The sequence below is a fragment of the Centropristis striata genome, chromosome 18 (genome assembly GCF_030273125.1).
Source record: "Centropristis striata isolate RG_2023a ecotype Rhode Island chromosome 18, C.striata_1.0, whole genome shotgun sequence".
NCBI classification, from domain to species: Eukaryota; Metazoa; Chordata; class Actinopteri; order Perciformes; family Serranidae; genus Centropristis; species Centropristis striata.
In genome coordinates, this window is record NC_081534.1 from 1,121,858 (window position 1) to 1,136,722 (window position 14,865).

Sequence of the window (14,865 nt, forward strand, 5' to 3'; positions counted from 1 at the left end):
AGCAAAACTGCATGTTTTCAAAAGTTTTTAAAAAGTTGTGTACTATTCCTTGATTTACGGTAATTAAAAGTGTATGTTATGGTCATATGCACTTTTTTATTTTACGCCCTATTTCTCATGCAATTTGACAGTGTTTTACTGTAATTTCTACAAATATTTTTTACAGTGAATGTTGCGACTCAACAGTTCAGTCAGTCGGTTTGTGTCTCACAGCTTCTCTCCAGCTGTGGTTGAAGTCCATACAGCAGTAAATATGTGAGGTTGGACGACAGGAAGCACATGTCTCTGTAGAAAATAAACAAGAGGTGAAGCTGTGTGGTGGGTGGGAGGCTTTAACTACAAATCAGCTGCAGAGAAGAAACTGTCAGCACCTTCAGGCTTCAGGCTCGGCCCACCATGTTCTCCAGACGCTCCATCCTCCCGGACACATCAGCCAGTGATCCACAGTCAAGGAAACTCATCACAAACACAGTTAAATGTTAGAATCAAACACAAGAAACCTAGCCTGGCTAACACCAGACCAAATCTCAATGGAGATTAGTCTGGACACCTACAATGCTTTTCTCCGTAGAGGAGGTGTGGTTTACGATCCTCCGGAGCCGTTTATTGGACGCTTAGAATGTCTATCAAAGCGTCTGTAGGTAGCTCTTAGCCAATCAGATCAGTTATACCAGATGACGTAGTAGAGCAACAGAGATGGATGTTTGTTGTGTGTGTGTCTGTGAGAGAGTGTTGCTGCTGCTTTGCTTCTCCAGTTCTCGCTTTCTGCAAGATTATTTATTTTCACGCTTTATTCCCCCTCATGTCATTCAGCCACACATCCACTGATTTTATGGGCAATAAACAAGCTGCTGCGGGCCTCTGGGGGCTCCGCTGTCCCCCGGCTCGTAGCCAGATCACCGGTGGTGACCGGCGGTGATCTGGCTACGAGCCGGGGGACAGCGGAGCCCCCAGAAACCTTTCGCCTTTCAACTTTCGCTCTAAACTATTTAAAACACCATCTACAGCTAAAGAGAGTTTCGCGTCTGCAGCAGCCATGTTGGATCCGTAAGAAAACTACAAGCTTCCGTCTGCCGAGTAGTACGCATCATCGTCTTGCCGTCCCTCCCCGCTCTGTGATTGGATCCTAAAACAGGGCTAAGAAACCTCTCTGGTTGCCAGACTGGATGGAGGTTCGAAATTAAATTTGAGCGCGCAAGGCAGTCTGGGTAAACCAGGCTACAAGAAACCAGTGGTGGAAAGTACATTTACTCAAGTACTGTACTTAAGCACTATTTTGAATAAATTTCCATAAAACTACTTGTGACATTTCATATTTGGCTTTGACTTTGACTGAACATTTGCTCTCACTTTGCGATACAAATATCGGGATATATATCGTATATCGATATTCAGGCTAAATATATCAGGATATGAATTTTTTGTTCATATGAACAATGTGTGGGATTGCTTGTTTTGCTTCCCAGCAACTGTGTTTTGTTTTTGTTTTCTAAACGTTGGATAACTTTTCTTGACTGTTCCATCAAGTGGCTTTAAACTTAAGTTACAAACTCAAATTAAAACAATAAACATTTCCAATCACCATGTCAAGATATGAATTTGGGTTTTTAATCCTTTGAGCCTCTTCATCAAACCAGAGCAAGCACTCGAGACAATTCACTTGTTAGGACAGCTGTCACCATGAACCAGTTACTCCCAGTAGTAGGAAGTAACTAGGTACATTTACTCAAGTACTGAGCTTAAGTACAATTTTGAGGTACTTGTACTTTACTTGAGTATTTCCATTTGATGTAACTTTATACTTCTACTTCACTACATTTTGAGACAAATATTGTATTTTTACTCCACTACATTTAGCTGACAGCTTTAGTTACTTTTCAGGTCGAGATTAAACCTAAAAAACATGATCAATCTAAAGTGATTAGTACGGTGGCCTGGAAGTGCAAAACACTTTTACAAATGGCAAAACAAAATTACTGAAGTAAAGGATCTGAATACTTTTTCCACCACTGCAAGAAACACTATAAAATTATATGACAATAACAACACCAGCAGGTAGGAATAATCAGCCTTCAGTTTAGAGAAATGTGCTGCAGGGATTGTTTATAATAAAACCCTGTGAAACAGGAAGGATATGTTTGGCTGAGAGCTGCTGCAGGGCCGCCTGCGTCTGCTTCTGGAAAGCCAGTCGGGCTTCACATTTACAGGGATCCTCCTTCACCACCACCTTCACCGCTTCACCGGGGGAGAGAGAATTTCACATCAGCCTGACAGATCATGTAGAGGGAGAAAAAACACACAGAACCACAGAACCAGCCACTCTAATGTTTCTCCAACCGGCAGCAAAGTAAAGCTGAAAAACACACTTTCCAAAATATTCTAAAACATCAGTTTGACATTTTTCCACAACAATAAAGCAATTATTTTGTCTATAGAGCAATTACTCTGTGGAATCAGTGGTGATTCTACACAGGGGCCTACAGGGGCCACTGCCCCTGTAAAGAAGCCTTTAGCAGGACTTTTACTTGTAGTGGAGTAATCTCACACTGTTGTATTAATACTTTTACTTAAGTAAGAGATCTGAATACTTTTTCCACCACTGGTTAAGTTGATTCAATTCAGGCTTTCTTTCGGCGAGGACAGAGTCCATACAGTTTGTTCTTACGTTTCAGGGAACATGTTTTCTTGTCCGCATTCAAGATATAACCGGTCCGGCACTGGCAGTAATACGAGGCGTTGCTGTTGACACAAATGTGTTGGCAGTCATGTCCCATGGCACACGGGTCCAAACCTGCAACACACCAGAATTAAAGAACGGCAGCACAGTTTCATCTGCCAGCATACAGTAGATCAGGGGTGGGCAACTTAAATGCTGCAGGGGGCCACAATTATTCATGTTCACTACCACAGGGCCACATATAGGAGCATCACTTCACCAGATATGATGAAACTGCAATTTTAAATATGTTTACAGTGCAGTAACTTAACATATTTCATGCTCAAATGCATGTTTAATACACTGCAAATAAAGAAAAGTTGGGTGAACTCAAAATTTCAAGGCAACAAACTTCGATGAAATTTTAAGTTGGACAATTAAACAAAATATTTTAAGTTTTGTTTTTGAGTTTGCTCAACTCTGAATTCTGATTTTTGTCAACTCAACTGTAAGTTGTACTAACTTATAATTTTACATTGTAATAACTTTTAATCCTTACTTCTGCTAACTTCTGCAATGTTCTGAATTGGTACAATTGTAACGCCGCTATGAAATGTCAGCTAATGTTGTGACCACAATTTTTTGTTAGCATTGATACGCTAATGGCTACTCTTGTAGCTGTAACAAGCAGCGCCACTAGCATCAGTTAGCCGCTAGCATCAGTTAGCCGCTAGCATCAGTTAGCCGCTAGCTGTCGCTAATGACCGAATTTCACTGCTTTCCCGCATTTCCCAACAAAGAAATAAGAGTTATCAGAACTATTGTCCCTTGTTGTGAACCCCAACTTAAAGATATAAGTAACAACAACTCACCAACTTGTTTTTGAGCAGACAACTGGCTTCCTTTGTTGTGCTAACTTACATTATTGCCCTAAATGTCAATAATTTATATTTCCAAGTTTTACCAACTTAAATCACTGTTATGATCAAAAAATACAAGTTGGTTTTTTCTGCAGTGTATGAATACAAGGTTTGAAGCAGATAAAAAATAACCACTTACTGTGATTTCTTTTTTTTTTCAGTGCAAGAACAGCAGACAAACATTAATTGCAAGAAGTAATTTTGTGCATTTTTACACTGCATTTTTAAGATTTTGTACTGAGGGCCACTTCAAGTGAGGGTGCGGGCTGTATGCGGCCCCCGGGCCTCCAGTTGCCCATCCCTGCAGTATATTAAAGGTAAGGTGGCTGCAAAAATGCATTAAATCAGCTCATGGTTATCAGTATCTCTTAATAGTGGAGGACATATGTTGACAAAAAGAAGTAAAATTAAAAAGCTGCAAGCAGCGATGAACGGCCCCGAGAAGAGTGGATCAAAGGTCAAAGGTCAAAGGTTCACTGTGGGTTGGACAAGAGGTAAACAAAGATATGCAATGAGCATGTCATGCAGGATACTGGCAGCTTTTTAAAATCCTAGTCAGAATAATTCACAAATGCATATTAATCTGGAAGCTCACAGTTCATTTTTATATCTCAAGGGGTGCATTTAAAGGTTGCACCTTAATGGTCTGGGAGCCTTTTTATCTATATCAGATTGAAAGAGTGAGGTTCTTCTGTTTGTTTAAATAATTTCGAGTGGTGGAATGTAACTAAGTACATTTACTCAAGTACTGTACTTAAGTAAATTTTTGAGGTACTTGTACTTTACTTGAGTATTTCCATTTTATGTAACTTCATACTCCTACTTCACTACATTTTGAGGCCAAATATTATAATTTTTATTCCACTACATTTAGCTGACAGCTTTAGTTACTTTTCTGGTCAAGATTTAACATGCAAAAGGTGATCAATACAAAATGATTATGCATTTTATTGATGAAACCACATAACAGCATCTGAAGTAGTTAACAGTAAAAATGCTGCTTACAAAAATGTATCATTACAAATAATCTAATGGTGTATTTGAAATATATATAACAATCTGAGTGGCTTCATTCTGCATCCTTTTACTTTTGTACTTTAGGATTTTGATCCTGATACTTTTGTACTTTTACTTCAGTAAGTTTTGAATGCAGGACTTTTACTGTAGTGGAGTAATTTACCAGTGTTGTACTTTTACTGAAGTAAGAGATCTGAATACTTCTTCCACCACTGATCATTTCAAATAAAAACGTACTTTCACTAATCACCATGATGATGCTTTACAAAATGACAATAAACAATTCATATTTTTTAAATTCTAAAAAGAGAAGCTGAAAATTTCGGGCTGCACAGCCCCGAGACTTTACAGCTGAAGGTTTAACTTGCTGACTATAAGCAGGTTCTAGTACCGACATCTGCAGTCCATGTGGGGGTTGAGAGCATCTGGTATTTTTCCTCATGATTTCAGAGTTTATAATTCAACAATAACAAAGTAAATGATCCACAATCTGCCACAAACCCCCTGTAGACTGAAGGTGCCCCTTACGGCGGAACTAGAACCACACTGCAAAAAAAGAAAAGTTGGGTGAACTCAAAATTTCAAGGCAACAAACTTCGATAAAATTTTCAAGTTGGACAATTAAACTAAATATTTTAAGTTTTGTTTTTGAGTTTGCGCAACTCTGAATTCAGATTTTTGTCAACTCAACTGTTAGTTGTACTAACTTATAATTTAACATTGTAATAACTTTTAATCCTTACTTCTGCTAACTTCTGCAATGTGCTGAATTGGCACGATTGTAACGCCGCTATGAAATGTCAGCTAATGTTGTGACCACAATTTTGAGTTAGCATTGATACGCTAATGGCTACTCTTGTAGCTGTAACAAGCAGCGCCGCTAGCATCAGTTAGCCGCTAGCATCAGTTAGCCGCTAGCATCAGTTAGCTGCTAGCGTCAGTTAGCCACGAGCATCAGTTAACCGCTAGCATTTCCCAACAAAGAAATAAGAGTTATCAGAACTATTGTCCCTTGTTGTGAACCCCAACTTAAAGATATAAGTAACAACAACTCACCAACTTGTTTTTGAGCAGACAACTGGCTTTCTTTGTTGTGCTAACTAAGTTTTTTTTAAGTTTTACCAACTTAAATCACTTCTGCAATGTGGTGAATTGGCACGATTGTAACGCCGCTATGAAATGTCAGCTAATGTTTCGACCACAATTTTGAGTTAGCATTGATACGCTAATGGCTACTCTTGTAGCTGTAACAAGCAGCGCCGCTAGCATCAGTTAGCCACTAGCTTTCCCTAATGGCAGAATTTCCCAACAAAGAAATAAGAGTTATCAGAACTATTGTCCCTTGTTGTGAACCCCAACTTAAAGATATAAGTAACAACAACTCACCAACTTGTTTTTGAGCAGACAACTGGCTTCCTTTGTTGTGCTAACTAAGTTTTTTTTAAGTTTTACCAACTTAAATCACTGTTTTAGGCCAAAAAATACAAGTTGGCTTTTTTTGCAGTGCAGGGTTAATGGTGGGAAAAAGGTCTCGCTGGTGTCTTTGTCCTACCGCACAGCGTCTCCCTGAACTTGGAGGTGAGCTTCTCGATAACGCCGTAGGTCTCCACGTAGAAGACGTGGTCGTCCAGAGGGATGCTCGCCATCAGCTGCAGCGACCGCATGTCGGCTCGATCCACCCCGACGGCGTAGATCTCGATGCCCGAGGCCCGGGCTGCGGCGGACACCTCCTCCACCTGGTCCTGGGGTCTCCCGTCCGTCACGATGATGGCCACCTTGGAGATCCCACTGGAGCGAGGCCGGGCGCCGGACTCCTCGGTGAAGGCTTCGTTCATGGCGGTCTTGATGGCGAGGCCGGTCATGGTCCCGGCCGCCAAGGGCTCGATGCGTGTGATGGCTTTCTTCATGTCGGGCTTGTTGAAGTGGTTTTTGAGGAGGAACTCGATCTTGACGGTGCTGGCGTAGTTGACCACGGCCACTCTGGTGGCGTCCGAGCCCACGTCCAGCGTGTCGACCATGTCGGCGAGGAAGATCTTCACCTTCTCAAACTCGCCAGGACGCACGCTGCGAGAGCTGTCAATGATAAAGACCAGGTCCAGGGTGCGGCTCCTGCACTGAGAGTCTGTCTCTGGTGATCAACCAAACCACGGCACCATTAAGTCCATTTAACACCAACAATCCAGTTCAATATTCAGAGAAACATTCAGCTTGTTGGTTAAACTGTGAACAGTGAGATTAAAACACAGGGATGCTCAACACGTTCCAGTGGAACAAAGGAAAGCTGTTGTGCATCACTGCCAAATAAAAGAGTGTGTTTCTATGGAAGAAATATCCTATCTTTATTCAAGAGCGGAGATTTTCAGTTTGAGAGCATGATTTTATTCCTTTTCAGTGAAACAGCTCCTTCTCCTGCTCAGATTTATTCTCCTCATGCTGACATTTTGTGCCCACACTCAGAGTTCTCCTGTTAAAACTCTTTTTAGGATTACTTAAGATTAATTATAAATAAATCTGCTGGCATTTTAAATAGGTGACGATTCAAATACACTGCAAAAAAAGAAAAGTTGGGTAACTCAAAATTCCAAGGCAACAAACTTCGATAAAATTTTAAGTTGGACAATTAAACTAAATATTTTAAGTTTTGTTTTTGAGTTTGCACAACTCTGAATTTCTCTGGCACGATTGTAACGCCACTATGAATTGTCAGCTAATGTTGCGACCACAATTTTGAGTTAGCATTGATAAGCTAATGGCTACTCTTGTAGCTGTAACAAGCAGCGCCGCTAGCATCAGTTAGCCGCTAGCTTTCGCTAATGACCGAATTTCCCAACAAAGAAATAAGAGTTATCAGAACTATTGTCCCTTGTTGTGAACCCCAACTTAAAGATATAAGTAACAACAACTCACCAACTTGTTTTTGAGCAGACAACTGGCTTCCTTTGTTGTGCTAACTTACATTATTGCTCTAAATGTCAGTAATTTATACTTCCAAGTTTTACCAACTTAAATCAGTGTTTTAGGCCAAAAAATACAAGTTGGCTTTTTTGCAGTGTAGCTGCTAATATGGTAAACTGGTGTATTTTAAGAGAGAAACAGTTTTACAAACAGACGATTTACTACCCGCCCCTACGGAGCGATCAAAAAGGGCGAAGGAACGCACCCAAGACAGCATCCATCATTTGATTGGTCCACACTCTAGCTGTCTCCCTATTGGCCGGTGAAACACACTATTATAAACTCAGGGAGGGACTTCTTCAGTCTGAGCAGCAAGGTTATTATAGTTAACGAAAACTAACGAAAAAAAGAAAACTAGAATTGAAAAAACATTTTCGTTAACTGAAATAAAAATAAAAACGAGAGTTTTTTTTAAAAAAAAGATAACTAACTGAAACTGTATTTTGTGGTAACAAAACTAACAAAAATTATAGTGAAAATGTCCTTCATTTTCGTCTTTGTCAACTTTTTTCATACATAAACCTTTTTGGTTGATATTAAATATATTTCATCTATCTGGTTTTATGACTTAATAAACTTATTGGGGCTGAGATGGATCAGACAAAGGAAATAAAGGAAACATTTATTGTGACCTTTTTGAATCTCGCACCCAACAAATACCCCATTACAAAACAACTGAAACTTATAAAAACTAAACTAAAACTAAGCTTTACTAAGCTCACTCTAAAAATAATGAAGTAACTGAATTTGAAAAAAACAAACAATTGACAACGAAATTAAAACTAAAACTGTGCTTGTTCTGAGTGGAGCACAAAAGTTTTGAGTGCGTGGACTTTAGATCTGATCACAGGACATATTTGAGTGCGAGCGAAATGTTTTTGTCCAAGAAGAAGCATGTTATTTTTTTTAGTTCAAACTAAGAAAGAAAGCAGCAGAAATCTGAGTGCGAACACAAAATGTGAGCATGAGGAGAATAAATCTGAGCAGGCGAAGGAGCTGTGTCACTGAAAATGAATAAAACCATGCTCTCAAACTGAAAGTCTACGCTCTTGAATAAAGATAGGATATTTCTTCCATATGTTTCTGGTGAAATGATAAAGTAAAACCTACTGTATCATTTCAGTGTTTCAACAGTCCATCAGAGACGTATCATCAGATTTATCCTTTTATCTCATTTTACCTGAATGAAAAGGATGCTGGATGACAAAACATAAAAAAGTGATATCACACCTGAATATGGAGACAGTGTTAGGAGCCCTGCCTGTCCAATCACACACACACACACACACACACGTCTTTATATAGTTGTGAGGACCATGACCGTTGACTTGTTTGTGAGGACCACCACTTCCCCATTAGCTGGAATAGTGCAAAATGCCTATCACCAGGTGGGAGTAGAGAGTCAGAATGTCACTTAAAATTACAGAAAACACAAAGCAAAAAAATCATCGTGAGGACCAACACCCGTTGCTAGGCAGATTAGCACACACACACACATACACTAAACTACACTGCTGCAGTTTAGTATCAGAATCCTCTGCTTTTTCAAAGCAAAAGCTTTTATTTTGAAAAAAAAACAACATCAGATTTAGCTCTTATATTAAACTTCAAATGCACATTTTTAGAGTTTAGTTTCCAGACGTTGCTACTTCTTTCTGTGTCCACATCTCATACATTTAAATAGGATGAATAATTAGGTGATACAAAATGACTTAGCAGTCTGTTTAAAAGGTGAATCATTTTGTCCCCTACCACGAAAATATATGAGAATATTAAACTAATTTACATTTGCTTTAACGGAATAGTTTGTCATTTAGGGAAAGGCATTTATTTGCATTCTTGCTTAGAATAAGATGAAAAGCACCACTCTCATGTTTGCGTGTTAAATATGAAGACAGGAGACACATAATTAATTTACACACAAAAACTGACCTGAGGGTTATGAGAGGGATCACATTTCTCTATGAAGAACATCACATTCATTGTCAAACATGTTTTTAATGTGATGCTGTGTTTCCACGTGAAGTTTATCCATATTAAGTGGTCATTAATGAGGTTTTGCATATTTTTACCAACAGATCTGACCTGGAAAGCATTGAGGATTTTGGGTTGCAAAGCAAACCTGACTGCTAATATTCTACCTGTCTCCACAGGACTGACGGTGGTGATGAAGCCGCTTTGGGTACTGACCGGTAGCGTCACGGTGGCAGCTGTCTCCACCTGGGGCACCGTGGTGATATACTGCATCATATCATATACGTAGCCCAATGTCATATGTTTGTTAATGTGAAAAGCAATTACTTAGTGCCAAGTGGAGTAAAGCTAAAACATTTCCAAGACAAATATGAGCGTGGTACTGATCTTTTCATCTCTCTCTCAGCAAAAAAGAGAATATTTAACAAAAGTCTATTTATTTCTTTATATAAAATGACATCTGATTGAGGTTTTGCATATTTTTACCAACAGATCTGACCTGTAAAAGCATTGAGGATTTGGGTTGCAAAGCAAACCTGACTGCTAATATTCTACCTGTCTCCACAGGACTGACGGTGGTGATGAAGCCGCTTTGGGTACTGACCGGTAGCGTCACAGTGGCGGCTGTCTCCACCTGGGGCACCGTGGTCACCACCACCACCGGCAGGACGGTGGTCAGCGGTGCAGTATGATATACTGCATCATATCATATATGTAGCCCAATGTCATATGTTTGTTAATGTGGAAAGCAATTACTTAGTGCCAAGTGGAGTAAAGGTAAAACATTTCCCTCTTAACAGACAAATATGAGCGTGGTACTGATCTTTTCATCTCTCTCTCAGCAAAAAAGAGAATATTTAACAAAAGTCTATTTATTTATTTATTTATATAAAATGACATCTGGGTGAGGTTTTGCATATTTTTACCAACAGATCTGACCTGGAAAGCAAACCTGACTGCTAATATTCTACCTGTCTCCACAGGACTGACGGTGGTGATGAAGCCGCTTTGGGTACTGACCGGTAGCGTCACGGTGGCGGCTGTCTCCACCTGGGGCACCGTGGTCACCACCACCACTGGCAGGACGGTGGTCAGCGGTGCAGCTGTAGTCGCCGGCAGAGTGGGCTGCACCGTGGGCTCTGGTGGAGTTGGAGGGACGGTAGGGGGCGGGAGCACGGGGGCTGTTGGCACTGTTGGGTCTGACTCTGTCGGGCAGGGACCTTTCAGTTTGTAAGGGAACGGGCCTTTGGCAGGGTGATGGGGTTGGTGAGCTACTGGTGGAGAGAGACCTTTGTATATGTGGTGGTGCATGTGTGGCCCTTTGAACCTGTGGTGATAGGGCGGCATGGGGACCGAGGGCCTGTGGTGATAGGGCGGCATGGGGACCGAGGGCCTGTGGTGATAGGGCGGCATGGGGACCGAGGGCCTGTGGTGATAGGGCGGCATGGGGACCGAGGGCCTGTGGTGATAGGGCGGCATGGGGACCGAGGGCCTGTGGTAAGTCACTGGAGGAGATAGAGGAATAGGTGGATACATGACGGGCGGAGGGATCCGTGGAGGCTGGAAGTGGCGATAGTGATACCCTCCTCTATACGTGTAATCACTTCTGTGAACTACAGGGCCACCAGAAAGGAAAAGTGATAGAGAACATTAGTAGGTTGAAAAGTACAGGAAAGTTGTATACAGGTACATCTCAAAAAAATTAGAATATCATGAAAAAGTTCAGGTTTTTTTGTCAATCATTTCAGAAAGTGAAACACATACATTATAACAGCTATTCTCAACCTTGGGGTCGGGACCCCAATTGGGGTCGCGAGATGATTTCTGGGGGTCGCCAAATCATTTTGGAAGTCAGCTCTGTCTCCACTGTGTTAAAGTGTTCATGTGTTTTAGTCTTTTTGGTCACTTAATGTCTTTTTTTGGTCATTTTGGGTTGTTTTTTTTCATTTTGTGTCTTTTTTTGGTCATTTTGTGTCTTTTTAGGTAATTTTGTTTCTTTTTTTGGACATTTTGTGTCTTTTTTTAGTCATTTAGTGGGTTTTATTGGTAATTTTGTTTCTTTTTTGGGTCATTTTCTGTCTTTTTTGGTAATTTTGTGTCTTTTTTGGTCAATTTGTGTCTTTTTTCTTTGGTCATTTTGTGTCTTTTTTGCTCAATTTGTGTCTTTTTTGATCATTTTGTGGTCCATTCGTGTCTTTTTTGGTCATTTTGTTTCCTTTTTTTGATAATTTTGTTTCTTTTTTGGGTGATCTGAACTGTGTGTGTGAGATTGTGTTCAGTGAGTGGGGGTCACGGACAACATGCATGTTAAATTGGGGGCCGCGACTCAAAAAGGTTGAGAACTACTGCATTATATAGAGGCATTACACGTAGAGTGAAATATTTTCTTAAACTGAAACTGAAATTATCTGTCCATGCAGCAAGATCATTTCCCTCAGATTTACTGTTTTTATCTTGTTTTTAGACACAGAGTGAAATATTTCAAGCCTGTTTTTCTTGTAATTGGCAACCATTTATTGATTATTTTAACCAGAACACATAGGGCAAGTTATGGAAGTGCTCTTAACAGAAGGAAATAACTTTTATTTTATTTTTTAAATTCATTTATTAATTAATTTGTATTCCTGTCTCTGCTTTTTTTTGTTTACTTTTGAAAAGTGTATACATGTTTGGGTACATATATATATAAGTATAATCTTCTTTTCATTTTGAGATGCATAAGTTAATACGAGTTAAATGACCTTTTTATGTAAATGTGTATGGTGTCTGTAGTGACTGATGTGTTTTATGTTTTATTATCCTTTTCAGAAGTCTGACATTTGTGTTTAAAATATCCTTTTTTTTATTGATCTTATGTAAGAATCATCAAAATTACAAGAAATACAGGCTTGAAATATTTCACTCTATGTGTGTAATGAATCCATATAATATACGAGTTTCACTTTCTGAAATAATCGACAAAAAATATTGACCTTTTTCCACGATATTCAAGATTTTTGAGATGTAGCTGTAAGTTTTGGTGAAATATACAGACAAATTATTAGTGGAAGCATTGAGTGTAAGTTGCCAGCTGGGATGTTTGCAACAAGCTGTGATTATTAAAAACTTGTCAAACACCCAGAACAGAGTTCATATTTCATGCATGTTGTTATAAAACAGGTTAGATTACATTTCTGAACATTGAAATTTCCAATATTACCAAGCCAGGACAATTTACAAAAAATAATGTAATCTGCAGAAAATTTCATCAACAATTTGAATTATTCTCATGTAAACAAAAAGTCTAATATGGATAAAAGTCAGCTGTGGAATGTAATGTAACTACATGTACTCAAGCTTTATACTGAACGGGAAACATTTGTATTTTTGAAGAGGGTATGAAATACTTAAAACATGTGAATTTAGTAAAAGTATGTATGAAATTCAGAAAAAATGTATTTAAAGTAAAAGTGTTGGATGCACATAAATCCTCACATTTCACCACTGGAATGTTGTTGTTTTTTTTGCATTAAAAATGACTGAAACAAATCAAAAATATAAATCAAAAATACTTTTTTTGTAACCGCCACACACTTTCTTATGTCTTGTTTTCACTCCCTGTTTTTTTCTAATTATTGTAGCCTACAGTGTCCTCAAGTGTTTAGAAAAGGTGCTTATAAATTAAATTTATTATTATTTATTTTTATTACTTCTGTCGATCAACTCATTGATAAAACAATCATATTCTATAAACTTTTTTGTGCGAAAAAAATCTTAATTTGTGATAAATTTAATGAGTTAAATTTAAGTATTTTCAAAACTGATACGTTGAAATGCATTGTTTGTGAGTGAATTTAGCAAATTATTTTGGACATAATCATTTTAACATGTAAATGCAATTTCATGTAATGCAGTTCATGAGATCAAATAAATACAATGATACAAATAAATACATGTTTTCCATGTTTAATTCCATGTAAAATGAGTTATAATACCAATGTATCCCCCAGAAATGTGGGGGATCATTTGACATTTGAATAAGTTTAATTCTATCTGCAATAATGGTGATTGAATTAAAATTATTTGATTATGTAAAGGACAACCCCAGCTTTCTAAAAATATACTATGTTGATATAAATGATATCTGGGATTTTGATAAATCAGTTGAGAAATTGGAAATTCAAAAATTGTCCCACTTTACCCACGTTCACCCTATATGTATACGTTGTCTTCTGTTTTTAGCTGTTTTATCTTTTTTAATCCTTTTTATAATTAGATTTTTATGCTTTTAACCTGTAGCACTTTGAGATTTCCTTTACTGTAAAATGCATTATAATAAAAGGTATTATTATTTTATTATTAAGATAAAACTTTCCTTTTTAGCAAAACCTTTGGTTCCTCCCGTCCAGATGTTTTTTAGATTGTGTATGTATGTACGTATATATATATATATATATATATATATATATATATATATATATATATATAGGCTATATATATGCATTATAAATAAAAGGTATTATTATTTTATTATTAAGATAAAACTTTCCTTTTTAGCAAAACCTTTGGTTCCTCCCATCCAGATGTTTTTTTTAGATTGTGTGTGTATGTATGTACGTATATATATATATATATATATATATATATATATATATATATATATATATATATATATGCATGCATTATATGCATTATAAATAAAAGGTATTATTATTTTATTATTAAGATAAAACTTTCCTTTTTAGCAAAACTTTTGGTTCCTCCCATCCAGATGTTTTTTAGATTGTGTATGTATGTAGGTATATATATATATATATATATATATATATATGCATTTTATGCATGCATTAGATGCATTATAAATAAAAGGTATTATTATTTTATTACTAAGTTCAGTACTTGAATAAATGTACTTAGTTACATTCCACCAGTGGTTGCTAAAAGTGAGAGAGAACTAACTCAAACAGAAATAAAACAGAAGAACTGGAAGTGTTGTGGTTCCAGGAGGACTGACCTGCCGGGTTCAGGGTCCGGACCGGGGCTCGGCCATGGCTCCGGGTCTGAGCGAAGCTCTGAGCGGCGCTGAGGTCCGGGTCTGGCGCACTGAGCGGGTTTGTGGCCAGGACCGGAGCCAGCAGCAGGAAACACAGCAGACACCTCATCATTACAGCACTCAGTCAGTCCTCGGGGGTCTGTCCGGGTCCGGGTCCGGGTCTCTGGCTCAGGGTCCTGCTCAGCTCAGCGGGGGTCTGACCGCCTCCACAGGCCGACACGTCAAACTGTCCACCAATCCAGAGGGGGGGCAGGCACGACCTCCAGACCACCAAGAGACGGTATGCAGGCCGGGATAGAAAACCACTCAAG

The 14,865-nt window shown here is 38.6% G+C and overlaps 1 protein-coding gene across 1 annotated transcript; it reads right to left on the reverse strand.

Annotated features, from left to right (window-relative positions):
• Positions 1 to 380: 380 nt before the first annotated feature.
• matn3a (matrilin 3a) lies at positions 381 to 14,702 on the reverse strand. The gene is made up of 5 exons (XM_059356596.1): positions 14,516 to 14,702; positions 6,146 to 6,721; positions 2,662 to 2,791; positions 2,137 to 2,240; positions 381 to 436 (listed from the first exon to the last, which is right to left on the reverse strand). The coding sequence occupies exons 1-5, from the start codon at positions 14,664 to 14,666 to the stop codon at positions 381 to 383; spliced, it is 1,017 nt and encodes a 338-aa protein (XP_059212579.1). The 5' UTR covers positions 14,667 to 14,702.
• Positions 14,703 to 14,865: the final 163 nt, after the last annotated feature.

Coding starts and splice junctions, on each gene's coding strand:
- matn3a (XM_059356596.1), bottom strand. CDS start 14,666: ATGATGAGGTGTCTGCTGTGTTTCCTGCTGCTGGCTCCGGTCCTGGCC. Junction 6,722..14,515: donor CCGGACCCTGAACCCGGCAG/GTCAGTCCTCCT, acceptor GTTGATCACCAG/AGACAGACTCTCAGTGCAGG. Junction 2,241..2,661: donor ACATGTTCCCTGAAACGTAA/GAACAAACTGTA, acceptor TCTCTCCCCCGG/TGAAGCGGTGAAGGTGGTGG.